The sequence below is a fragment of the Perna viridis genome, chromosome 14, assembly GCF_037379345.1.
Source record: "Perna viridis isolate PV_CMFRI_1.1 ecotype Kerala chromosome 14, ASM3737934v1, whole genome shotgun sequence".
Lineage (NCBI taxonomy): Eukaryota > Metazoa > Mollusca > Bivalvia > Mytilida > Mytilidae > Perna > Perna viridis.
Window position 1 is genome coordinate 27,587,283 of NC_142458.1, and position 27,955 is coordinate 27,615,237.

The following is a 27,955-nucleotide window of genomic DNA, read 5'->3' on the forward strand; positions in this document are numbered from 1 at the left end:
ATACGGGTCTTTGAAATTCACAACTGCCCCCACCCCAAAAAAAAAACTACAAACCCCCCCCCCCAAAAAAAAAAAAAAAAAAAAAAAAAAAAACAACAAAAAAACAAACAAACAAACAAAACAAACAACAAAACAAACAAACAAAAACAAGACAACAAACAAACAGTCGTAAATGTTTATATCAAACAGGAAAACGCCAGTGATCTACAAATGATATAAAAATCTAACGTTTTATGTCCTACCTGTCGCTATAGAAGCAATTAAAACAATTTCCGACATTAAACAGTTACACAATATTCCCCTGTTTTCAGATGCCGTATCAATTGCACACTTGATACGGTAAAGTTCTGGAAAATGAACACATTGTTCCATTATTGTGCCAATATGGTACGAAATTATGTGGCAGTTGCTATTGATTTTCATTTTAAGCATTTACATTGTAATGACGGTATTATCAAACCTTTGTACCCCTTCCTAAGTTGCCGCATATATATCTAACTTAAGAGGGATAAGAAAATTTGCCACCTAGGCACTGTGGCAATAGTTACGTTAATTTTATTATCACTAATACAGAAACAATTATAGGCATATCATTATCACAGATCATTGCTATATTTCGTTCTAACAACCTGTAAAATATTAGTATGACCGATGCGATATTGTTCAAGATCACTGAAAGGACTGGAAATATACATTGTACTTCAAAATTATTTGAACCCTGAAAAGATCTACTTCCATAGATATATTACAACGAATCAATCAATCAAAGAATCATATTGAATGCCGGGAATTTATTTCATTAGTTGTGACGATATTTATTCGAATGTTTAGTTCCAGTTATCGTGAGGAACGATATCTGTTTCAAGTTTGCACAGCTCACTTTACGCCACAATGCAACGGTCATACTCAATTTTTACAGCTTGTATAATATTAATGAAGAATTTCAAGTTAGAAAACTTACAGTTTGCTGTTTCACTAAGCGGCTTATCAGTTTCTGAATAGCATTCTACGGAATCTACGAATAAATAAGAATTGTCATATTTTGAATACATGATGAAAACTAAGCGTAATGTCTCTCACAAGAACCGGTAATGTCAAATGACAAAACAATGACTTTAAAGATTGCATAGAATAGGTAAGGTTCAAGCCATAAGTGTTACATTCAAGACATAGATGTTTAATATCTGATGTTACATCGGCATGACAAAATGAACAATGGGATGGGACACAAGGGTAATAGGGTCGATAAATTTTGATAGCCACAGGAAATTAGGAGAAGTGGGCAAGGTCGGGCAATTTAGCCTCCTGTGGCGGAGCCCTATGGTTCCTACTCCGGGAGAATACCACAGTAGGGTTCTTCAACGTGCGAGGAACGTGGCATCTTTCACAACACGCTGCACCACTATGGTTTGCGGTCAGGTTTTCCGTATTATAGCCTGACAACCCCAGCGTGTAACACACCAGGGGTACGACATTCTACCACCTGGGGCACACAACCCAGTTGCTCTGTGGGCAGAGCGCCATAGCCTCCCCCCCCCCCGCCTAGGGTTCTGAGCACTATTTATTCGCCTTTTACGACATGCTTAGGGCTGCTGCAGGCCTATTCTTTCGACACCCGGACCTGCACGGGGCTCCTTTTAGAATTCACACAAATAATGCACAGATCTAGGATTAGCTTGTTTTGGTACTGCATAGGATGTAGCCAGTTGAAGTGGTAAGTGACACTTTATTAAAATGCTGGAACAATATATTTGTCTAGTGTGGTGGATGCGATTTTTCATTGAACGGTCCACATTCAAATGGAACAAATTGTGTTCCGCTATTCGCTGTACCATTCCTTCACTTTTATGAGGCTGACTTTAAAGCTGATATGATTCAAAAGAAAGGACATCGTTTAACCAGATCGTTTGATCTCAGTTTCCGCTATATAGATGACGTATTATCGCAAAACTATCCATGTTTTGGGGATTTTATACATTGCATATGTTCTATTCTAGCCAGCACTCCACAGTTTAGTTTAGTTTCGCACTTTTGGCTAGGGATGAAAAATGACATAAATGGAAACCGGTGGTTGCTATAGTGATTAAAAATGAAGAATCTATTGTTGATAAAACATTTTCTGAAAAAAGGGGACTTTTAAAAGTATTTTGCAATGTTTTATATATTTTCAATGTTGAAGGGGCTTTTTTTCAATGACAATTTGACTTCATTGTGAAAGTGAAAGTAAGTCAATTTTTTACCATGCTAAATTTAATAAGTGGATTACAAAGTGAAATAGCTCAAAATCTAACCGGCGATGCCCATATGAGGAAGGGGTTTTTGAAGGGAAAAGTTTGAACAGTTTCAGGGATTGAAATAAAAATTTCAGATATTTTGCGGGAAATTTGATATTTTTAAACCTGATTTTATGAACTTTTTTTGCAAATTTTCGCATATTTTTGCATGGTTTCGATGGTAACCCTATATGCTGTGGGTAATTTTTTTCCAGAAAATTTTTACTGCATCCTGAAGGCCTTGGCTTGAGCTATTTCTAGATATATAGATTTACAGATGCTTGACAATTTTTTAAAGTGATAAATGTTACAAAACATCAGATTACAAGACCAAAATTAGGCAGTTCTACAATACTGTGGAGTGCAGGCCTAGAGAACTTGAGATAAAACACAACAGTCAAAATGAAGTCAACCTCATATCTTGACCTACTTTTAGAGATCGACTGTAAAGGAAAGCTCTTGACTAACCAATATGACAAATACGATGACGTCTCATTTCGTATTGTCACCTATCCGTTCATTTGTTGCAATATTCCTTCACGACCTGTGTAAGGAGTTTTCAGATCACAACTCATGCGCTATGCTAGAACTTGCCGTATCTATGTGGAATTTATGTGCCGCGCTAGACTTATTTAATTAGGGCGTCTAGAAATGGGTAATGTTGCTACAAGTCAGTACAGTACTACTCATCAGTACTGAATAGTTATGGTCGTCACCATGAACCCCTGGTTTTATTTGTTATGGTGTATTCATCTGCACCATGAGAACCGATGTGTTCACCGTGTCATAGTTTTTTTCTTTCCTCTTCCGTCTACCCCGTATTTGACATGTTATGATTAATTCTGCGTGTGTTTCTAAAAAAAGAGGAGGACGTTTAATTACCGGAGCACTTGGTCAATGCACCCAGTTTTGGTGTCCGAGGAGCCCATTTACTTTTCTCTTTCTTTGTATGTATTATTTTGGCCATTCCGTGTTCATTGTTATGTGTGTCTGTTTACCATGACTAGCTATTGTCCTTGAATTCTATCCATTTGCTTTCCACTCGAACCATGGTTCCCTTGATTCCTCGTCCATACATCATAATAGATGAAGTGCAATTATATTGAAAATATAGCAAATTACTTCTAATACTTAAAGGAACAATTACTTGAGTAATTATTTTCTAATTTCATTATTTTAGTTCACCGAAATCATTCTTTAACAATGGTTGAAAATGATGTTATCCAGAAAATAGAAAAATTCAAAGCGAGGTAATAAATTAACTAAAGAAACACACGCATCAAAAATTCGATATAATCGAAAAAGTCACATATTTCAAAAAGAAAAGTTTTTTTTTATTATTAAAAACCAACTATTGTCTTGAGCTGAAACATGAAATATCAAAATAAAACATTTTAGCTGGTATATGTATAACATTAAAATTTGGAAACACCATAAGTCACTTAGGATGTTTTATGTTTCTACGCCTAACAGAATTCGAAATAAATCAAATAACAGAAAATGATTTCGAACAAAGTTAGATAACTCATACAACGACCATCAAGTATGTAACGCATAGTCCTAATGATTTGGATCTGTAGGCTTAAATGCACTGTATACTTTTCTTGTAAAATTAATTTTAAGAATTTTTTACACGAGACAAATAATAAAAATAATAACAACCAAAGGAATTACAAAAATGTCCTCCCCTCGTGAGGAAAGAACATGATTAAAGTTGTTGCAAAAACTGAAAATGAAAATACGTTTTATATGTTTGTATCGTACACTCAATCCGAAGAAAATCTTAATTTTTTTAAATCGGAGTTTTCTCATTTTTTTCAAGATAAGGATTCATAATGACAAATATAAAAAAATAAAAAATAAAAACGCCAAACCAAAATGGATTGGAAGCAGCTAAATTTATTTATCTTTTGCCACTTTTGTGGAAATCAATGAAAAACTGTTTCGATAAACGGTTTTTGATTAAGATACCGATCAAGAATGTAAATCGTTGTTAAGCACGAAATGAAACATTTAGGTTTAGTTTCTCAAGTTATATTTTTTGTTTGTTCGTTTGTTTTTAGTTTTACACCTATCTTGATGGTATGTTTACCTGCAGAATTGGTGACATATGCAGAATCTTCGACTGAATCATTCTCGAAGTACTCTAAAATAGAACAAAATAAAACATTTTTTTTCATAATAAGAACTGACCCGACAACACAAATGTAATAACAAAACCAGTTGCGTTTTACCGAATATCAGTTGTATATAATAGTTCCATACTTCGTTATGCTGTTCGTGTTTTTTTAAGAGAAACCTCGCATTAGCTGCAATAGAGATAAATGTTTAGGAAGACTGATATCCAAAAGTATGTTTTCAATGCCAATGCCAACAAAATTAAAACATATTAAATTTGTACAATCTTTGTGGGAAACTTAACGTCTCACCTTGTTACAATAAAAGGTATAACATGTTTGTTTGTTTGTTTGTTGGGGTTTAACGTCCGAGCAGCAATATTTTAGCTATATTCAGACGATGAACATGAAATTAATGATAAAATGAACATGAAATGATGAGGTATAACATGTAATAATGTTATTATTATTAAACGTAATACAAATTTAATATGCGTGTCAGTATGAATAGGCAATACTGTGGTCGTCTTTGGGTCTACTAACCGCCTTCGATCCAATTTTGAGTTTTTAACAAAGATGCAATGTTGTTCTGGAGATCCTCTATTTTTGCAACACTCTTATTACACTCTGGACAGGATTCAGTTGACCACTTTTCAGTTTGACACTCTTTCGAAGTGAATATCTTTAATGGCACTTTAAAGCAAAAGTAATATATAATGGGATAATAGTACAAATCTATAATATCAGTTTTACATTTGTTATTATAATCGTTATTTAAATGCAACGTAAGTTCTCAAAATTACATTAATCAATTTTATATGTCAAAAAGATAAATACTGTGTTCCTTAGACCAATTTAAACTGTTTGAACTCCTCCACATAAGAGCAAGTTTTGGTCTATCAGAATAAATATAATATAATTGTTTCAGTGTTTTTGTTTTGCCGACGCCAATTAAATAAAGTAATTCTTACTATTGTTTAATTCTATACAATATATATGTTTCAATTTTGTTTACGAAGTAAAATAAAAATGGCTTACAAATTTTCGAAACCTGTGGTTCAATGTTACTTTCTAATAACGTCCCGCTGTCCGATGTAGTTGACAGAAATAGTCGTTCTACTGTCTTCCGTTGGTCTAAAATAAAATCATTTATCAAAATTACTCCGCAAGCCGTTAAATTTATAAGGGGATCGGGTCCGATTGTATGTCGTTGAAACAACAAATGACTTTTGAAAGTTAATTGGTATTTTTGTATTCTATTAGCAATTGATCGATGCAACTGCTGGTGGTCAATAGACTCCCAAGGGTATTTATCAACTAAGTAGACAAACTTGTTTGACCCCGAATTATAACATGTTTTGTAGCATATCTAACTTCAAAGGCTTCATTCCTAGTATCGCTCATGGTAGAGCATTTTGGTGATGGATTTGGCTTCTTATATTGATACTTTTTCCCCGTTGGGTCCGGGTGTCAAAAGAATAGGCTTGCAGCAGCGCTAAGCTTGTCGTAAATAATGCTCAGAAACCTAGCCGGGGGCTAGGTGCTCTACCCACAGAGCAACTGGGTTGATTGATTGATTGTTGGGGTTTAACGTCCGAGCAGCAACATTTCAGTATATTCAGACGATGAAAATGAAATGGATGATAAAATGAACATGAAATGGTGATGAAATGAAAAATGGGATAATAAGGTCGACTAATTTTGATGGCCACTAGCAAAATGGGGAAGGAAAGGTAAGGTCGGGCAATTTAGCCTCTTGTGGCGGAGCGCAAAGGTTCCTTCTCCTATCGAACACCACAGCAGGGTGCGAGGAACGTGGCATCTTTCCCAACACGCAGCACCAATATGGTTTGCGGGCAGGTTTTCCGTATTATAGCCTGACAACCCCAGCATGCAACACGCCAGGGATACCCCATTCCACCACCTGGGGCACAAATCCCAGTTGCTCTGTGGGCAGAGCCCCTAGCTCCCGGCTAGGTTTCTGAGCACTTTTTAGTCGCCTTTTACGACAAGCTTAGTGCTGCTGAAGGCCTATTCTTTTGATACCCTGACCTGCAAGGGGCCAGAGCAACTGGGATGTGTGCCCCAGGTGGTGGAATGGAAAGAACCCTGCTGTAGTATTCGATAGGAGTAGGAACCTTTGGGCTCCGCCACAGAAGGCTAAATTGCCCGACCTAACCCATCCCCCTTTTTTTCTAGTGGCAATCAAAATTTTTAGACCCTATTATCCTTGTGTCCCATCCTTTTTTTCATTTCATCATTATTTCATGTTCATTTCATCATCATTTCATGTTCATTTTATCATCCATTTCATGTTCATCGTCTGAATATAGCTGAAATATTGCTGCTTGGACGTTAAACCGCAATAACCAATCAATCAATCGATACTTTTTTTGTTTTGAGAACTTCTGGTATACAATCAGTTTTCGGATTCCTATATATTTAAGCTATAACTGCTGATGAGAGGTTATTCCTTGAAACACCTGTTATCGAAATTTAAAATATTACAATATAAGGAGAGAGTCAATTTGTATTTAATTTCAGTTAGCTTTTAATTTTTATACTTCAAACCGACCCATTTAGAATTTGTCAACTCTTTAGACAACGACCTATTTGGATATTCGTAATATTTCCCTTACCTGCCGTGCGGAATCTTATTACATCAGTTATATATATATTTTTAATTTTCTATAACATGCATAGACATTTCAAAACTTCATTCAATGGAAAGACTGTTGACGCTTTGACGAAGTATTAAAAACATTGACGCTTTGACAAAATATTAAAAACATTAAAATGCAGCCACGCCCGAAGGTCTGTGTTGTCCTTAAAACAATGAAACAATTTACAAACAAGAGGCTCCCAGGAGCCTGAATCGCTCACCTTGTTGAATTTTGCCTTTCAAAGGCAATAAATTAAACAAGAAGTTGTCCAACAATTTTGACTCAAGAAGTCTTTGGTAGGACTTATCACAAGATCTTTTCAACAACTGAAAGTTTCTTTTAATCTATCATAGTTTGCATGATATTGACTAAAGACTATTAAAAAAAATCTTTTTTTTTTCTTTTTAAGAACAATAACTGAAGACTCTGTTAGTCTGAAGACTTGTGTAGTCCTAATGATATGGATCATTTCAGCTATTGAAAGAATTTGGATAAACCTAGCAGTTTTGGAGATACATGTGAAAAACTACTGTCTGACACCTATGTTCTATTTTTAGTAACGGCGGCCATGTTTTTCGACGAATCAAAAATCCTCACATCAGTTCTATGCAGTATACCCCAAGGAACATTCATACCAAGTTTGGTTTCAATTGGTCAAGTAGTGTCAGAGGAGATCATTTTTGAAACAAATAATATTAAAAATTGCAAAAATCGTTGAAAAAGGGCAATAACTCCAACAGAGAGATCTCATCATGCTGAACACCTTTATTTCATGTCAGAATTCAGCTAAACGGTTTAGGAGATATATGTGACAAACTACTGTCTGGCCCCCTATGTTCTATTTTTTGCAACGGTGGCCATAGGTTTTCGACCAATCAAAAATCCTCACATCAGTTCTATGCAGGATACCCCAAGGAACATTCAAAGTTAAGTTTTAATTAGTCAAGTAGTTTCAGATGAGAAGAGTTTTGTATAATTGTTAACCACGACGGCGGACGCAAAGTGATGGCAATAACTGACATGGCCTTTGGCCTGGTGAGCTAAAAAGTGACTAAAATTACAAAAAGTCCATAAAGTATTTACAAATTGATACAGACTTAAAATAAATTATGCCTTGTTTTTTTCACGTTTGAGGCAAGTCCAAGTTGTTTTAGTTTCATATTGAAGCACATATCTAACGACACTGAGCGGTTACCCCGATTCTTGATTTGTATGCAAAATTGGTTTGATTTATTATTGTACCCTGTCTCCATTTTACACTAACAACTCATGAGCAGATGTAATTTTTGCCCACTAGTACCGTTATTCATACGCGAAATTGTCTTGCCTGATTGAGTGACGACCGATAATGTTGTTACAGTATTGTTTTACAGAATTGTTAATGATATAGAACCATATATTTACCTTCAGAGAGAGGTCCATCAAAAACAAATGACACATCAATAACATCTATCGCATCAGAGGAAAGATTTGCTGCATCTACCACTTTCGCGGTTAGAGATTGTATGGCCCAGAATAGATGAGTCTCATTTTTGAAAATCGACGGATCGGCTGAAAGTCTAATTTGGATACATTTTTTATCGACAGATTCTACCTGGAATGTATCCACATCTTTCATGCACTCAGGGTTATTTAGAAGTCGTGCTTTTACTTCTTCGTATTTCTCGGTTAAAGCTTCCGAGTAAAAAGTTGCTGTACATCCTTGTCTATCCATTGCTGCAAGATAAAACAATATTGTATCTATGTATACTGTTTGTTTTTGTGTAAAACATGGGCCACTATTCTTGCTGCAGCTAAAAGATATCAAACAACTTTTCATGAACATTGTCACTCAAATTTTTGCAAACAAAACATCACTTCTAATCATAATTGATGACAGTGTAGATAAAGTTGTGATGGGTGTTATAAACTTTTTACTCCATGTAATTCGCCAACCTGTTTGCTTAACAAAGGTTATTGGCTAAAAGAAAAAAATATGTGTATTTGTGGCGAAGTCAATATCTGCATTCGCAGATACACAGATTACTCTTAAACATGTATTTAACATCAAAGATCTGCGACGATACACACCTCTTTTGCAGTTACGTTTAAGGTCTGTGCAATCATCTTTAACCATTTTCATCATGAATTTAAACGCATCGTGAGTAAACTCCAATAAACCTAGGTAAAAAGCAAAAAAAAAAGATATTTACAATACATCGCATTAATTATGTGGTACAATCTTACGTGTATTTCTAAATATTGCTGTAGATTACTTATGAATGAAAGATGAAATAAGATTTTAGAGCTATTGCATATTCCCAGTTAGCAGCATTATGATATAAAGCAAAAACTACAAAGCTTAAGAGAAACATTTAGCGGATAGTGGACATGAAAAACAATTCGCAGGAGGTTTTCTGTGTGACAATAATGAAAGAGTAATCAAGGGAACCAAGGCTATAACGGTAATCAAAAGAATATAATCCAGGGACAAAGACCAGACATGGAAAACAGACATACACAACAAAGAACATAAAGTCACTAAAATCATACATACAAAGTAACAAAAGTAATTGAGCAACTCGGACTCCACTAAAAATTGGGAGTATGTACCAGGTGCACCGGTAGGGTAAGCGTCCTCTGTTTTTCTAGAAACACCCGCCGAGTTGCTCATAAAAAGTCAAGTCCGGGGTAGACAAACGAGGAAAGGAAAACTATGACCCGTTGAATAAATCAGTTTTCATGGTGCAGATGAATACACCATAACGATCCACGAGTTCCTGATGACGACCATAAAACTTCTGTAGTGATGACTTCAATCTTGTAGCAACATAACCCTAACCCGTGCAGGTCCGGGTGTTAAAAGAATAGGCCTGCAGCAGCGCTAAGCTTGTGATAAAAGGCGACTAAATAGTGCTCAGAAACCTAGCCGGGGGCTAGGTGCTCTGCCCACAGAGCAACTGGGATGTGTGCCCCAGGTGGTGGAATGGGGTACCCCTGGCGTGTTACATGCTGGGGTTGTCAGTCTATAATACGGAAAACCTGACCGCAAACCATAGTGGTGCACCGTGTTGGGAAAGATGCCACGTTCCTCGCACGTTAAAGAACACTGCTGTGGTATTCGATAGGAGTAGGAACCTTTGCGCTCCGCCACAGGAGGCTAAATTGCCCGACCTTACCCATCCCCCTTTTTCCAGTGGCAATCAAAATTTGTCGACCCTATTATCCTTGTGACCCATCCTTTTTTTTCATTTCATGTTCATTTTATCATCCATGTCATGTTCATTGTCTGAATATAGCTGAAATATTGCTGCTCGGACGTTAAACCCCAACAAACAAACAAACAAACTGTTCCAGAAGCCTATTTGTTAGAGTTCTAGCGCGATAAAAAAAAAGTCCGCGTAGTTTCGGCAAGCTCTGGCATAACGTATGAGTTGTGATATGAACACTCCATACGCAGGAGCCGAAGGGATGTTGCCACAGATGAAAGGAAAGTTGACAATTCTGAATGAAAAGTCATCACGTTTGTCGTAAAGTTTGGTCAATAGTTTTCCTTTATCATCGATTTCTAAGTGTAGGTCAATATATGAGCTGACTTCACAGTATCTGTAGTATCCTTTATCTCAAGTTCTTTTGGGTAGATGCGATGTATCAAATCCCCGAAATTAGGATTGTTTAAAGATAATACGTCATCTATATAGCGGAAACTGAGATTGAAGGATCTAGCCAAACGATATTCTTTCTTTCTGATCAAATCAGATATAAAGTCAGCCTCATAAGAGTGAAGGAGTAGGTCATCAAGTAAAGGAGCACAATCTACCTCTGTATATTTGGAAGATGATTTGGAATTATTTCTTACAATGTATGAGGAATCTCTACCAAGAACTATATATTTGTATCTAGGTGTACCATTTTTTTTGGAAAAAGCAACGATGTATAATGTTTTTATGTCGAGATTTTAACTGAGTATGGGGAATAGAAGTATACATTGTTGAAAAATCATAGGTTTTAATGCTATTATATTCAGATAATAGTCTTGAACTGATTGTCTGAAAGATCTTACGAATTTTTCAGGATCCACATTGAATTAATACCACTACGGGAGTAACAATTGTTGTGGTAGGACTGCAGACCCTCTTTGACAGTTGTGAGTACAGACGTTAGAAGTTTTGAAAGAGGTTTGGTGGTACATTTTGCAGATCCAGCTATGAAACGTTGTTTGTATGGATTCCTGTGAAGTTTAGAAATCCATTACATAGACGGTAAATGACAATCATCGTCCTTGGTATAGAGACCAAAAGAGGATAGCACAGATTTATGGTTTTCCACAATCTCTACTTTGGAGAGAGTGGTAGCAGTATAGGTCTTATCACTACCATTATTTTCTACGTCTACCTCAGATAATAAACATTGGATACAAACATTTTGCAGACAAAAACAATGTTGTTTTGGGCTTTGTCTGCTGGTATGACAACATATTTGTCATGTATAGTAGATAATGTTTTTGTTACATCGGGGTCTTTGGAAACTGATGCAGCACTGGCACTCATTGATATACAATAAGTGTATTGCCGGTTTTTAATTCTGCCTGTATTGACATCTTTTCAATTGATTTGTCTTACTTTTACCTTTGCTGTATCTGGAAAGATCAAGTGACACACAAACACATACATAAGAAATGTTGTAAAGTGATACAAATCCAATGTATATACCACAAAAGAGGACTCTACGGAACCGGAATTCGAACGGTAATAAACTGATTTAATAACCCTTAACATTTGAGGCAAATATCAAATTCATGCTTGATACAGCTCTGTATTGAATTTCTCTATGCGCACATATCCAAAAATCAATCCCAAACTTTCTGTGGGGGTACAGCACCTTTAGTACCAGAGATCCAGTCACTTTTTGTCAAATTATTGTCCCGACAACATGAAAATGTTTGTTTCAGGCCGCTTTTGGACCCTAATTATTAAACAATTTTAAATTATAATCCCGAAAATCATACCCTGCCTTTCTATTTGGTAGAAAGGCACCCTATGTCATGTTATACAATTTCATAGAGACTCATTCTCTTATATTCACGTTATTGCCTGAACATCATGAAAATGCTTATTTTTGGCCCTTTATTTTAAACCATTTGAGTCACGACCCCAAAAATCAATTTTAGCCTTCCTTTTGTTGTACGAAATTTGAAATTTTCAAAAAAATCTATTTATAATATATTCAAATTATTGTCTAGGTATTATAGAAATGTTTGTTTCTGGCCTCTTTTTCAACCCTTAGTCCTAAAAAGTTCAAATACCAACTTTCTAAATCGGTACCAGACTGCTTTTTTGGCACATTGTGGTTTAATGTCATAACGTTCTGTTAGCTTATACTCTTTTTATTCTCCGGGCATGAGGTGTCTACGGAAGACTACAGCATGATGCCGTTATAATTTTTTGGGGGGGCGTAAAATGAAAAGAATATAATCCAAGGATAGCAACTAGGCAGGGGAAGTAGATGCATACAATGTACAACAAAAACATGAAATTTCCTGAAATTCAACTTCAAAAACACAAAATAAATGAGTACACTAAAGACAATACTTAATGGAGTGTCCATATGCCTTTAAATAATTACTCTATTTGCAAATATATTACATTGCCAAAAAGAGTTCCTTGCGTGAAACACCAAATGGATACTATTTCTCTAAAACAAAGTTACAGTTTTGATTTGTGCAGTATGCAGAAAAATCCCACTTAATACAAATCATTTTAAAAAATAAACATATCACAAAAATTTCTTAATGTACGACATATGATGGCAAGTAATGATATTTTCCATTTCAGAATCTTTATCAATGTTAACTCCGTTGTTTATTCTACTCTACTGGGATATTATACTATCTTTCTTTCTTTTTTCTTCTATCTTTTTTCTCTCTATACCATAGTCTTTTAATACCTTTATGTAAATATTCCAACTGTTTCCTTATCGAACATCATTCTATGGACTTAATTTTCCTTATTTGTGATTGAAAGATTCTGCAGAAACACCTATGTTACAATATAAAATACCTAATTGGCATTGCGATGCATGATTCCTAATTCCACTGCTTTCATCTGAAATCAAAACTAAATTGATTTACTGGCAATGTTTTTCTTAGGATATCAATTTCAGCCGACTCTATACCGGTGCCTACATGCTGGCATTAAATATTTGATCAAACATCTCCAAAAACTAACAAAATAAGCACTAATTATGGATTGTTTCCTCACTGAAGTGAGAGCATGGTGAAATATATGTTCTACAATTATATGTTGAGAATGCTTGTTAAAATATACATCATATGGAAAAGCTATCAAGAGTTGTGTAGTTTCATAATTTTCCTTTTGTTTATATCGTTAAATTCTAATTCTGGTATATATGAACACAAATTTGTCTGAAAATCTAACTATTACAATTGTTACCTCTGACAGTGGTTTTAATATTTTCAATTTCACATAAGAGACTTTTCCCAGTGCTGTTTTCTTCACCTCCAAGGATGAACTAGAATTGACAGAAAATAATGTTTTCATTGTTCTACCGATGTAGATACAGAATCCCATGTCAGTGACAATTGGGTTTCGTCCGTCAATTATATATCTCAACTAAGCAAAAAGAATACAAAAGCAAGCCTATAAAGTTTGATTATGCATATGTGAGATGTTTACATATGTAGAAACATTATTACTGACAGCATAACTCACTCAAGGATACCCTCTCATCATATCATGTTACGTTAATGTTCTCATTAACACTCCTGTGTATACGATCTATAATTAAAGTGTCTATTTTTAAGAAAGAAAAACACAAAAACAAAACATAAAGTAAACATAAAGAGTGACCGCCAGATAATCGGTTACTGAAACTCTCAATCGATTTAACCCATCTGGAAGGTATACATGTACCAACCACTTTGAGAACAAAACTAGCTACAAACATATCTTGATACATATAGTTTCAAGATTGATTAATTGTACAAAAGGCAAAATGCTAATAAAGAAAGACTTTTTCAGTAATAAATTTCTTACATCTTGTATTTCATTCAGTCTATTAGATAGACGGTCCACATCACTTTTCTGCAGTGAACGATCTTGCAGCGCTTTAATTTGATCTTTTATAGCCTTTCCGTATTGTTTTGGGAAGACAAGACATAAAATGGCTTTCTCCAGTTTTGCCGAAGTGTAATTTAATTCGCTGGTGGTAAACTGATGAGTTTTCTTTTTCGGGTGACATAGTTCGTTCCTGATGTCATGGATTTCTATTACAGCATCGCTCTCGTCATGCTGTAATACCCCACTCTCAATCAGGAAATAGACAAGAATGGTCAAGTCTAAAGACTCTGTGGACACATTTCTGGCGATATATTTTGACAGACAAATTTGTTGAACAAAACCATTTCGGCCTTTTAGAAAATGTCCTGGTTTCGAGTTTGTATGATCAATGACGCAAACACTTTCGAAAATCCAATGTTCCAATTTACGTTTCTTAGGTATTAAACAACCAGCAGGGGGGCATTTACAGCAATTGATCTTTTTATCGTCAAGCTGATGATAAAATCTGTGTTTATTATCAACATCTTCTAAATAATCTTGAAACGACCCGTTGTATTTTTGCAAAATGTTACTTTCGAAGGATGCTCCTATAACATCAGTTCCAATATCTATAACACAGCCAAATAACTTAAGAAATTCCTCAGATTCGACGCTGCCCATTTTCACCGTAGATGTCTGGAACGATACAAACGCAAATGTAGTTTACAGAAGCAAATATTGAAGAAAAGAAGTATTGAACCACATGCAGTTCTACTCAATTTGATTTTTCTATACGATTAGATCAGGTTTTGACATATGATATGGCGTTGTCATATCGATACTATCATATTCTTTAGCTACACTTTTTTTACAGACAAAATCTATTTGGGAAAATTATTTTCACAACTATTGATTCATTTAAGTTTGTTGTTGTATACTTTACGTTTACAAATGTGTTCAGTCAATTTTGGTTGTACTTTTCATAGTTGAATATTTGTTCTTTCTGATCATTCAATATTATAATCAAATTATAATCAATGAAATTGGATTTTTTAGGTAGAGAATTCAACATGACCTAAATAGTTACTGACTTATAAAGCAATGGCTGAAATTGTAGTTGCATAATGAACTAAGGAAAATAAAACGATAATTTGTAGTATGTCATTCGTTTCCGACGTCCAAAATATATGTTCAGATAATATAATACATACGTATATATTAAGATATGAACGCATAAATATATGAACAATGAAAATTGTTACTTTTGACCAAAACCCAACATAAGTTTTCAATCACTATATGTACATGTCATTTGATGTATAACTGACAAAACGTAGTATAGAGCTGACAAACTGATATTATATCCTATGATTTGTCGTCTTTGGTTGGTTATGTCACAAGTTGTATATTGCACTGCTGAATAAACATATAAAGCATAAATTGCAAAATATGTTTTGTATGAATTACAGATGTATGCATATACCTACCAATATTAAGACCGGAGTACACAATCTGTATAAATTCTTATTTCATGTAAAAAAGTTGTAACATTCTTCAGAAGTTCCATTAATATGGATTAACAATAAAGAGAGTTGAATATAATCATGATAACTTAAATATGGCGGATTGTTTACAAAATTTTACTTCTGCGTTCCATTATAATAGTCTACAATTGAATGATTTAAAAAAAGATTGAGTTCTTCAAATATAGTGATAAACATTTAAACTCCAGGTATTCCATCTAATAGCATCAGTGAAGGATTACATACCAGTTCATACCACTAGAAAGTCACACCTTCGTGACCATATACGGACCTAAACAATGTACTAGTGTTACATGTTACTTTTCACCACCGCAGATCAAAAGGTACTATTAGAAAACAACCACATTTGACGTTGATATAATGGGTTGAATTTGTAGAAGTTAGTCGATTTATCGCCGGGGGCTAAGCGCTAAGCCCACAGAGCAACTGGGATGTGTGCCCCAGGTGGTGGAATGGGGTACCACTGGCGTGTTACATGCTGGGGTTGTCAGGCTATAATACAGAAAACCTGACCGCAAACCATAGTGGTGCACCGTGTTGGGAAAGATGCCAGGTTCCTCGCACGTGAAAGAATCCTACTGTGGTATTCGATAGGAGTAGGAACCTTTGAGCTCGGCAACAGGAGGCTGAATTGCCCGATCTTACCCATCTCCCTTTTTCTAAGGCAATCAAAATTTGTCGATCCTATTAACCTTATGTCCCATCCCTCTTTTCATTTCATCATCATTTCATGTTCATTGCATCATCCATTTCATGTTCATCGTCTGAATATAGCTGGAATATTGCTGCTCGGACATTAAACCCCAACATTCATTCTTTCATTCATATGTCGATTTATCAATAGGTCGAATAATGTTTCAGTACAGATACGCACGGACGTATCGATAGGGATAGTCTGTTGTGTGGAATGAATACACTTACAGTAGAAATAAGACTCAAACTAAGGTTTAACTATTTTTTACTTCATTCAAATTGTAATCAAAATTAATGTAATGTCGTACAAACTGGGCAACTTTTAATGAGACGAAACTCTAAAGAGAAAATAGGGTAACAAAAAGCACCGTCAAATCAAGTAATAAAGCATAGGATAGTTTTTCTTTAAAAACATCATTGAAAATTTATTTGATTTTAGGGAAATATAGCTAGTTGCGCGTACTTCAAATATAATTAATTATAATTTTGTGTTGTTTGCTATTGCAGGAACAATCTTAATGCCATAAGTCAATTTCAATTTTATCATTGAAATGTATTATAAATAATACTTGAGACACACATTTATTTTCAATATAATATCTCAAGTCTCGAGATATGATGTGGGACGATTGCCTTATCATTGGACGTTTAAAAAGTGACATAACAAATAAATTGACATTTAGTGGCATTTTAGATACTACACATGGTCATTAAAAGGGACAAAATATAAAATGTGCTTTATTCCGTACTTTAACATAACTAATTTACTACAAAATCTTTGAAAATATGGCACTTCACCAATGCCTTTAAAAGTTTGAAAAGTTATAGACATATAAAACGCACTCAAGCATGTATGCATTCGAACGGCATTAGGGTTAATAATTCGACTAATTCTAGACAATAACTGATAGCTGTGACTTAACATATTCTAACTTCATGACAAATTAGGACAAAAACAAGCTATTGATTGCCTTGTATTCCTTTTTTTTTCTCCTTTCCTCACTCCTTCCTTTAATCACTGCTGTCGCACTTATTTGCTTATCGGAAGTACTATTTAGAATATGAAATTCAATATATTGTGTTAATATTGTTGATTTCTAATAAAGATATGAACTGTGAAATAGATATGAATTGTTCCACGATTTTTATCTGCACTAATTATAATAAATAATTTCTCCCGTCCTCAACGGTCTGTCGCAAAAGGTTCTGTTAGGGCGAGTTTCATTGAGTTACATTCGTTTACGGCGAGTTCCGTCATATTAGTGGAAATATCTGGTATTTATCTGACATGCTGACAGTGTTACTGTTCTTGAATAAATGGCTGCATGTATTTTCTCCGAGATTAAATGCATAAACTGTTTCCAAAGCATTTACATTTGAACATCATCATACTGTAAAACTCTGCCATGTCACCTTTTCAAGTTCTAAATATAGCAAATAATTTTCCAATTTTCCAATCAACTACTCGCTAATAAAAGTAAAAATAGCTGAGACAACACTTTAAAAATGAACCATCAGTGTCAAACTAAATTCATTTCAATTCATAAACATCAAGTTAACTCGGACGGACTTGGTTAAAAAATGTTGTTACCCTACACAGTACACTTTGAACATGAAATACGTAGCCATACAGCACATTGATAACATAGTGTGTACCCGAACCAACTTTTCCACGGTATCCAAATTACATTTTCTGCATAAATTCATTATTTCCGAACATAAAGGTTTCAAAATTGACCCAGATATGGAATAATCAGTTCCTATTCATTCCACACCATGTAAGAGTAATCAAGGGAACCAAGGTTATAACGGTAATCAAAAGAATGTAATCCAGGGACAAAGACCAGACACGGAAAACAGAGTACACAACAAAGAACTCAGAGTAACTAAACTCATACATACAAAGAAACAAAAGCAAATGAGCAACTCGGACTCCTTTAAAAACTGGGAGTATGGACCAGGTGTACCGGTAGGGTAAGCGTCCTCTGCTTTTCTAGAAACACCGGCCGAGTTGTAAGTTCATAAATATTTCCGATATTATTTTTCCCGCTGATAGCATTTTATTTCGTTTCGACCCGTATTTAATGTATTTTTCAAATTATTCAGTGGTTGAACCTCCTAATAAAGGTTATTATTATATAGCGGTAGACTTGTTGGAGTTGTAGATAAAAGCTGTAAAGATTGGATACTGCAGAGTACCTAGTGGCATTCCCCGCACAAACAACGAGCAGATATGGTACAGAAACAAAAAGAGAAAGTTACCCTTCATGGGCTATTGGAAAGTACCTTCGAAAGGATCGTTTGATTTTAGAAAAAAAATCATCTTTTTTTCCTATTGATGGTATTTTAAGGGGATTTGTGATAGATGTCCATCTTTAAATGGCGATAATGGCAAAACATTAGAACATTGAAAAAAATGTCTTGGGATTTTATAACATGGATTATGATAACCTGTTTGTATTCTATTGACTATTAAAATGTAAACCTATACTGAGTTGAAAAGATTACCCATACAATCTGACACTATATCAAAGCTAGTTCACTATGTTTACGGGTCAAAAACGATGAAAAAACAATACAACCAAAACGAACCCGTTTATTATACATACTGTTTAAAAAAAGGCTGAATAAAATGCGTTAGAAATAATTAAAATTATAAAATCTCTAGGTCGATGTTGACTTTTTTATCAACAAATTATCTTTGTATGGTTTGCTTGGTTCGTTTTATTTTGGTTTGGGTAATGTGGTTGGTTTTCTTTTATTACACAAAGTTATTATAAAATCGCTGACAGCATACAAAGAACCAGTCATTCATTGATAAGTAGAGACACATAGAGTAATGTCAAAATAGGTTGTTCTTTATTTCTCATTTATTTATGTTTGCCTTCTATGTACCCTACATACATAAATGCTTCCGGACACTACGATTTTACAAAATGTGCTTTGACCCTAAACATCATCTATTTCAAATAGAAAAAAAGTTGAAAGTCATGATATTACTTTGCCCAGATGAGATGATCAAATTGAATTGTATTTTGTATTAACCAAACGAAACTACCCCACTTCTTACATTCTAACACACTAATTAAAGTTACTACATGTAGTAACATGTATTTTAAGTTACAAATCTAATTTAGTATCAATCGAGGTTTACCGCTTAAAGCTGCACTAGCTGTCATTTTCGTAAATTTTTGTTCCTTTTGAAATATACCTTAACTTTGAATTGTTTCTACTAAATTGTACTTTTCATGTACAATTTCATTTGATATCCACAAATAAAATGCATCAAATACATGAAATAGGTGTCTACATATTCATTGTCTTGCAAAACCAAAAAATCGACCTAGATAATTCGTATGCATGTGACTTATAGTGACTTGAATCCGCGCATGTGCTGTAAGGGTTACTTCTTTAATAACAAATCTGATTGCAAAGCAAAAGTGGTTATGCAACGGCGAGGAAGACCGACAGACTCAAGCCGTAAAAGAAAAAAGTTCGAATATAAGGCAAGGATCCTTTTGAAATTTACGTATTGTGAAATAATGCGGCTAAAATATGGTCATTATTTGTTTGAAAACTAATCATGAAATAGATGAAATAAAATGAAAACAAGACACGTGCTTACCTGTGTATCCGTTATTGTTATTTTTTTTCACTAAAACTAAAGTATTTTTAACCCTGGTGAATGTCCTGTCGGCAATCTTCGGAAGTAATGGCGAAAAATAATTAGGTCAGGCCTATCGATAGTCTCTGATATAAAAAAAGTTGTTGTCATAATATTCTGTAGGTATTATTGACATAAATTGCTTCAATTGCATTACTACAAACTTATTTCATAACGCAGCTTCAAATTTCGCACAATAAATCATTTACTGCGCGTTTATATTTACAACTATTATTAGGTACACTAGTCTAGTTATGAGTACACCAATTACCGAAGCGTCATTAGTGGAAAAATTCAAATACGTCAAGATCCGAAACAGAATGATGCCACTTCTTCAACGACACAATGACATACATAAAATATATTGTAATATCCAAAATACAATCAACAAAAATCAACAATGATTTAAGTGGCAAAAGGAAATGTATTCAAGATAATAACATTACCAGAAAGTTTCCTTTCCATTATGGAGTCTCTCAGATTATTCTTTTTTCCGAATTTACTATGGCATACATAATTAGAATCCGTATTATATCTAGATCTCTAAGTAAATCGTTCTGTTTCTGTTTTTGTTAAGAACGAAGAACGTTTTTGCTTAATTCAACTACCCATTTACATGTATAGGGGATACCTATTTTGGAAGCTCTATTCAACATTTTTCATTTATCAATATCTTATGAGGTATGATATTTATGTATATAAGTACATTTAATAATGTGAAGAGACGGAGAATGGATATGGTGAATATGTCAAAGAGACAGCAATTCCACCATGATGAAAAATATCAGCTGAAGTCCACCGATGGGTCTTCAATGAACGACGAAGAAACCCTCAGACCACTGGCCAGGCAGCAGCTGACCCAAAAGCACCATCTAACGGTGGGGACTATGTATGTAAAAACAAATTCTTGTGCAAGTACAATAGTCTAAATGTGACAAATGTAATATGATTTCCTAGCATAAGTGTCTTGAATTCCAAGAATGTGGAATTTTTCTCCGTATTTCTCTCAGGTTCGGGGGGGAGAGAGGTCAGCTCCCACGAAACACTCTGCCGAAAAGCCCTATATCGGTGTTTAATAAAACATGATATGAACGATCAAATGTCCACCTCGTTTCTCCCAGTTGGTGAAATCGGTGTATAACCAAATCTTGCAAATTTCATTAATCTCGAAGCCTGAAGCTTGGAAAATTCGAATTCATCTTGAAGAATTTCTTCGTCAAGATCTTGAAGTAAACAACCGTCCACTTTTTCCGTGCTGAACTTTTCAATATGACTGCTTAAATTCAGGATTTTTAAATAGTGACTCAGACCATCAACCGACAACTTCCTGACATCGTCAAAACCCAATTCTCAATTTGTTTTGACATTTTCAGACAATAATGTTGTCTGTTGAAGGTTTTGTTTGCCGACATTTGGTATTGCTAACCTCGTTTTCTACTGTTTCTTTCTTTGCAACAAGATAAAATCCATTTTGAGATGATATTGTATTATCGCTTGTAGTTTCAGTATCCATGACTGAATTTTCATCTGACATATCATACACCAAATCAGTGTTATATCCATATTTTCTAATTTGATGTTGGTCTGTGTCTCTCCATATTTTTTCGAACTGAACTTCAGACTCGATGTTGATGTCTTGTGTAGAATTTTAATCCCCAATTGTTCATAAACATGTTGCTCCGATTTCACATGAGATGGGTTTTCGTATTCATTTATGTTTCTATAGACATGGTGTTATTTGTCTCGTGCTTTGCAAATTGTTCATATTGTTCCCCGTTATTACATTTGGTTACAAAAATATCTACAAAATGTGTAGTTATATGAAAAACGCTATCGGTTATCGGATCACTGAAACTATATATAAAAATCAGTTCATTCACAATATGTTCAAATCTGGTTGAAAAATGGTTTCGCCTTTATGTTTAAACAATGCATTTAGAATACAGTTCATCAATACTTTATATCGATTTCTATCAAACATTATATATCATCAGTAAAATATTTGGTCCTCATTGTACAATATTTTAAAGTTCCTTTACAATTTTGATAATTACAGTACCTACTTTGTGTAATTCAAAATATACTTTTGTTTTCAAAAGCTGAGAAAGTTACTTTTACCTTAAAGAAAGCTAGTTCTTTAAATTGCTATAACGCAGATCACTAACCAGATAAAACAACATCATTGATGAATGTGTTGATTTCTATTCCAAAATAACAAAGTAAGGACTTCGAATATGATTCAAATATGTAGACATCCGTTAAAGAACATATTTTAAAGACATTTTGCGATGTCTATCACCGTTTAGAAATTTAACAGAGCCCAAGGGATATATTCAAAAAAAAAAACCAAAAACAGTTTTATGATTAACAAAAGCCAATGTCAAAAACACTAAATTAGAAGAATAGAAAATGTCCTGTAGCCTTGATATATAAATCAATACTTCAATAGAGTATTTGTTTCCGTGTTTTTTTAAATTTTATCCCTATTTAATAAAAACTAAGAATTAACACAAATTCGTGTATCGACGGCACAACCTTCTTCGCCATTTGCAAATTAAATAAAACACCAACGGATACAAAAACAATACAGATGTCATGACCACGTATCAATGCAAATACTGAGCAAATACTTTCAGGAGATTAAAAAACATAATGATAATTCTTAATTTTCGATCCGTCAAAATTTAATATCAACTTTCTTAAGTTCAATCTTGTTTGGTTGGTATTATGAAGTTAAATGAAGACCAATACCTGTTATTCTGTAACGCTCCCACATTTTGTGAATGTATGTATAACACCAACCAAGAAGTACATTTGGGATTTTTCATCACTGTGAATATTGCGACTGATTGATTGTTGGGGTTAAACGCCCGAGCAACAATATTTCAGCTGCATTCAGGCGATGAACATGAAATGGATGATAAAATGAACATGAATGATAATGAAATGAAAAAAAGGATGGGACACAAGATAATAGGGTCGACAAATTTTGAAAACTAAAAAAGAGGGATGGGTAGGGTCGGGAAATTTAGCCTCCTGTGGCGGAGCGCAAAGGTTCCTACTCCTATCGAATACCACAGCAGTGTTCTTTCACGTGCGAGGAACGTGGCATCTTTCCCAACACGGTGCACTACTATGGTTTGCAGTCAGGTTTTTCTTATTATAACCAGACAATCCCAGCATGTTACACGCCAGGGGTACCCCATTCCACCACCTGGGGCACATATCCCAGTTGCTCTGTGGGCAGAGCGCCTAGCCCCCGGTTAGGTTCCTGAGCACTATTAAGTCGCCTTTTACGACAGGCTTAGCGCTGCTCCCGGCCTACTCTTTTGACACCCGGACCTGCACGAGGCGGAGTTTAAAGGCAACGCAAATATACTAAATAGCATTTTCGGCTACAAATAAAATTTGATTAAAAGTTTCTGAATTGACAATATGTATTTCCTTTGTACTCCCCTTTTTTAAAGACTTCCACTTACCCCTACATCCCATTAAGTTCTTACAATCAACATATTTGTCAACAGCTGTTTTCATTTTTCCTAGTAACTTCTTGTAGGTTTTCTGATCCCCATGTGCCAGCCCCGTTACAAAAGAAACAGTTGCGTCACAATATCCAACGATTATTCAAAAGATCTTCTCATATAGGTTGTCTACAATATATGAGACGAATTTTTAATTTTTGTTTGGGGCTTAAATGATAGTTTGTGACAAAAGTTACATTAAAATATCACTACTATATGTCGTCTGTCATTTCTAAACCTTTCGTGTTTTGATCAACTACATGATCACTCCTGGACTGTTCTACCTTCTACCTTTGACTGATTAATATTTAGAAACTAGTACGTCATTTCTAGCTGAATTCCAGATAATATGCTGGTATGAATGATGGAGGAAGGGGCTTCTTGAAAAGTTAAGCGTTTTGCTCCAATTAATGCAATATTTAAATTTTTAAATTTTGTTTGTTTGTTTGTTTGTTTTTCTCAAGAAACTTTAACCATCCTATTGATTAATCATAAATTACATATCATGTTTTGGTATGTGAGGTTAGTGTTTTAAACTGTTAAAAAAGCTAAGATCTTATCTGAAAAAATCGAAAGATTGTCATTTCAAATCTTAGCAGTACATCAGTATACAATTTGAAACAATGTTATAAGTGGGTAAAAAAGTTAAACAAAAACAAAAATGAAGAATTAAATTTTAAACTTTTTTTTTTTTTTTTTTTTTTTTTTTTTCTATCTTAAAGATGTTGTGATCATAAATGAATATTCTTGCTAATGATACCTTTAAAAACATGGTTCCCGTAATAATAATGCAATGTATGTTTTTCTACAAGTCTGAGGCAAACAACACCACTTATAACATGACGCTGGCTGTGAGTTCTCATCATGCAGGTAATTTTGTTTGATGTTTCTAGTTGCACGTCTTGTGGGAACACATTATCAGCAATAATTGATCGTAACGATGCTGTCACTGTTAAGAAGACAACACATAAAAAATGAAGAAATACAAGAATTTTAACTATTTCAGGTAAGAACAATGATATTCACATATGTTGCCATCGATATAACGCGTTTTCTCGATGTGTTTGGTCATTTAATACATTATTTGCATGTGTATCGATATTATTCTTCTTATGAATACAAAGATTTCAGCGATGGGTAGAACTTCTTAAACCAGTAGTTAAACAAAATGTGTCATGATCTGTTTCGCTGATGTTTGTTTTGCATACGAAAGTCTATGTTTTATTACCTAACCGATGGTACGTTAAGGACTAATTAAGTAACAATATATTGAGTTGGTGTAGAGGTTAATTATGATAACGTAAACAATGATGATGCTTGTATCACAATATGACATATTATTTACCTAGCTTTCCTTTCCTCATTACAGTCATTGGTATGTCACAGTTTAATGGTATACTAACAGTATCGGCGTCAGCATGTACGCGATGTTCTTTATACTCGTCATAAATTCGAAAAACTTTATTTCAAAAAAATGGTATTTTTACCAATAGGTAACTTCAAGGAGGTAGATGTAGAGTAAGGGAAACAACTCTTACAAATTATTTGAACGTTTGTATTCAGCATTTTACATCAATCTCATGTGAGCATCAAAATAACTTGGACTGATTTTATTCTGTTTCAAATGAAAGCTTGGTAGACTCTGTTGAACTTGAATATGATACAAACATATCACTGATTTCCAGAGTTGTATCCCTTACCCTAGGTCTACCTCCGTAAAAGGTTTTATTTTTTTTGTCACTAAACACCGAGATAGAAATGACGAATTAAGGTAAAACAAGTTCGATTGCTATCAGACACTAAAATGTCAACCGGAAAATGTTGATCCAAAAAAGACAGAAAACAACAAATAAAATACAGAAATGGAATTAAAAAACATATATGATTTAATCCTACCTTTTAAGAAAAGATCATTGATCCTTAGTTGTTTAGTATAACAGTGATCCGTTGTGATAGAGTGATTAAGTAACATTGCACAGTATAGAAGTTTTGTTGACATTTTTCGCCAATGTTTTTCGTCTCAACTTAAAAATATATTATTGAAATTTATTGAATTTTTTTGAGAAGTTAGTATTTTCTGCCTTTGACAACAAAAAGAGAGCTAAATAATCTATATTTTTTTCTGATATTCAACCTTGAATATGTTGCTGCAATATTGGCAGACATTCTGAGATCCGAATTTAAATGTTCGCTATGCTTTATGACTGTTTCAATTCATGTTGTCTTTGTTAGTTATTAGTTACTTTTTTCAACAAAACATAACGCAATCTTTAACATATCAAACCAAAATGAAAAAAAATATATTTGAATAAATTCCTAAAACAAATTTTAGACTAATATAAATTTAAAACCATGTTTTACCAGAGTGAAGCAATTAAACAAAAAGTAGCTCATCTAAAACATCTAAAACATAGAAAATGTTTTACTCCATTATGTATAAACTAATTTCCGAGAATTCTTTTGAGATATTAGAACGACCTCTTAACTTACACGTGTAACGATTTCGCCAATAGTAATTATGTAATTATCTCCCTGGAATACATACAGAACCAAAAATCGATAATAGAAGTCGTTGTAAGTTATAATAATATAAAATAATGTATGTTTATAGTTTCTTTAGTTTAAACTACTTATTAAAAGCTTTAGTAGTAGAAAAGTTTTATATAAATAAATATTTGGTGTTTTACTAATCGTTCAATATCAAATGGAAAAAGAAATTATTTCTACATATATATTTTTACAAGAAATTTTCGAATTGTCTTGGGACGACCAGTGGCTAAAGTATGGCTCACTTTTAACACATGATTTCATAATGAAATAAGTGTTACTTGAACTTTTGTGTTTCTATTCTTGTCTTTTCTTCTGTCCTTCATATCCAAAATCAAGGTGAAGGTTAAAATATAGAACTGTGTTGCCGGACGTACAAAGTACATGTCTTGAAAATTTAAATATGGATGTTTTAGTGCTCATTAGGGAATAAATAAAGGCAATAGTTAAACTACAATTAATTTTGCTAGCTAAATATACATTTAACATATTTTTGATACTTAATTAATTTACAACTATTGAATTGAAATGTTTTGATATGACATTGTTATGTGTGCATATACAAAATGTTGAATTTATATAAAGTATTAAAAACTATAGTATTTTCTCTATATACTGCCATAACTCGATTCCCTGTGATCGAACTTGTAAACTGAGAGTGTCTACATATAACTAAGCAACTGCCTCATTTTGCAGCCATCGTCAATTAATCAATGGTCTGAATTGGGAATTGGGAAACCATGGTCGTTATTGGTGCTTTTTGAGATAATTGCATTGTCTAAATTAGACATTTTCAGATAATAGCAGGGGACGGATTAATCCAAGCCCGACTCTCCTGCTACATAATTTTTGGTGGCCAGTGTGGGGATCGGAGGTGAAACCTTGGCAGTATATAAAATACAGTAATTTAATTAAACTTTCAATAAAATAAAACAATAAATAAGGGTATTAAATAAAAATATTGCAACAGGTGGTAAATATTATGAAGATGAAGAAGAGTTGTCAGAGCGTATAGAAGATTTTAATTTTGCCGAATGGATGCAAAGATATGTTGGAACGTCGCAGTTAGATGACGCAGTATTGTACTCAGACTAGGAAAACGAAGACGTTAGACATACAAAGTCACACGGTACGTCACATGATACAATTAATAGTAGAAATGTTACTTTTGGACCGACGTGTCGAAATTCCGCTAGAACAGATCGGGATGAAATTAGATTAGATACTAAATTACATTAAGATAGAACGAAATCAGATAGCATTGATGAAAGAAGAAAATTGTCGCAAAGCGATTATTTTTGTCCAAGCTTGTCGTGTCGAGAAAATAATAACGGAACACACTCAAAGACAAACACAAGTGAACATGAATATAAACGGCCCGGTTACAGTAAGTTGAAACCGCTGAAAAGAGCAGATGAAGACTCTCTTGAATACTATCAAGGGTTAGTAAATGACCTGTCTCGGATTCAGAGAGAGCTCGTTGGCTCAAGCGCGACCAAACCTGAAACGGTTTCGAGTCAAACAAAATCCTGATAATCAAAATAAGAAAGCGGAAAAACAACCGCAGAAAGCAAATTCAAATAGAGACACGCACAATACAAATACGGTGACTTCCGTGAAAGCAAATGACCAAACACAGACGATAAATCATCGTCCAGAAACTTCAAACGTTTGTGCACCGATGACATGATGGGAGAAGGAGCCTGAAAAATTCGACGGCAAGGCAATAGATTGGAAGGAATATAACGTACATTTTGAAAAGACCGCCGCGTGGAATCAGTGGAGCGAAATTGAAAAGGCTCAACAACTCTCCATGAGTTTGCGCGGCGTACCACAAAAGTTACTCGGCGATTTAAGTCCAGAGGTGACAAATGATTATACAAAGCTGAAAGACAC

The 27,955-nt window shown here is 34.2% G+C and overlaps 1 protein-coding gene across 8 annotated transcripts in view; it reads right to left on the reverse strand.

The window, feature by feature from the left end:
- Positions 1–27,955, reverse strand: part of LOC148598854 (uncharacterized) — a 40,282-nt gene that overhangs the window by 2,250 nt on the left and 10,077 nt on the right. For 2 of the 8 annotated variants that reach the window (XM_088562516.1, XM_088562517.1), the window contains exons 2-13: positions 25,409–25,536; positions 24,273–24,461; positions 23,471–23,641; positions 14,088–14,786; positions 13,485–13,563; positions 13,092–13,136; positions 9,124–9,213; positions 8,458–8,769; positions 5,429–5,524; positions 4,934–5,083; positions 4,366–4,419; positions 962–1,015 (exon numbers count right to left, since the gene is read on the reverse strand). In XM_088562516.1, the coding sequence (XP_088418642.1) occupies positions 962–1,015; positions 4,366–4,419; positions 4,934–5,083; positions 5,429–5,524; positions 8,458–8,769; positions 9,124–9,213; positions 13,092–13,136; positions 13,485–13,563; positions 14,088–14,771 (1,564 nt within the window). In that variant the 5' untranslated portion in view covers positions 14,772–14,786; positions 23,471–23,641; positions 24,273–24,461; positions 25,409–25,536. Of the gene's footprint in view, positions 1–961; positions 1,016–3,155; positions 4,420–4,933; positions 5,084–5,428; positions 5,525–8,457; positions 8,770–9,123; positions 9,214–13,091; positions 13,137–13,484; positions 13,564–14,087; positions 14,787–15,577; positions 15,772–15,859; positions 15,965–19,952; positions 20,210–23,470; positions 23,642–24,272; positions 24,462–25,408; positions 25,537–27,955 lie in introns of those variants that run through there. The other 6 variants (XM_088562518.1, XR_015918766.1, XM_088562520.1 and 3 more) reach the window with 6 other exon arrangements.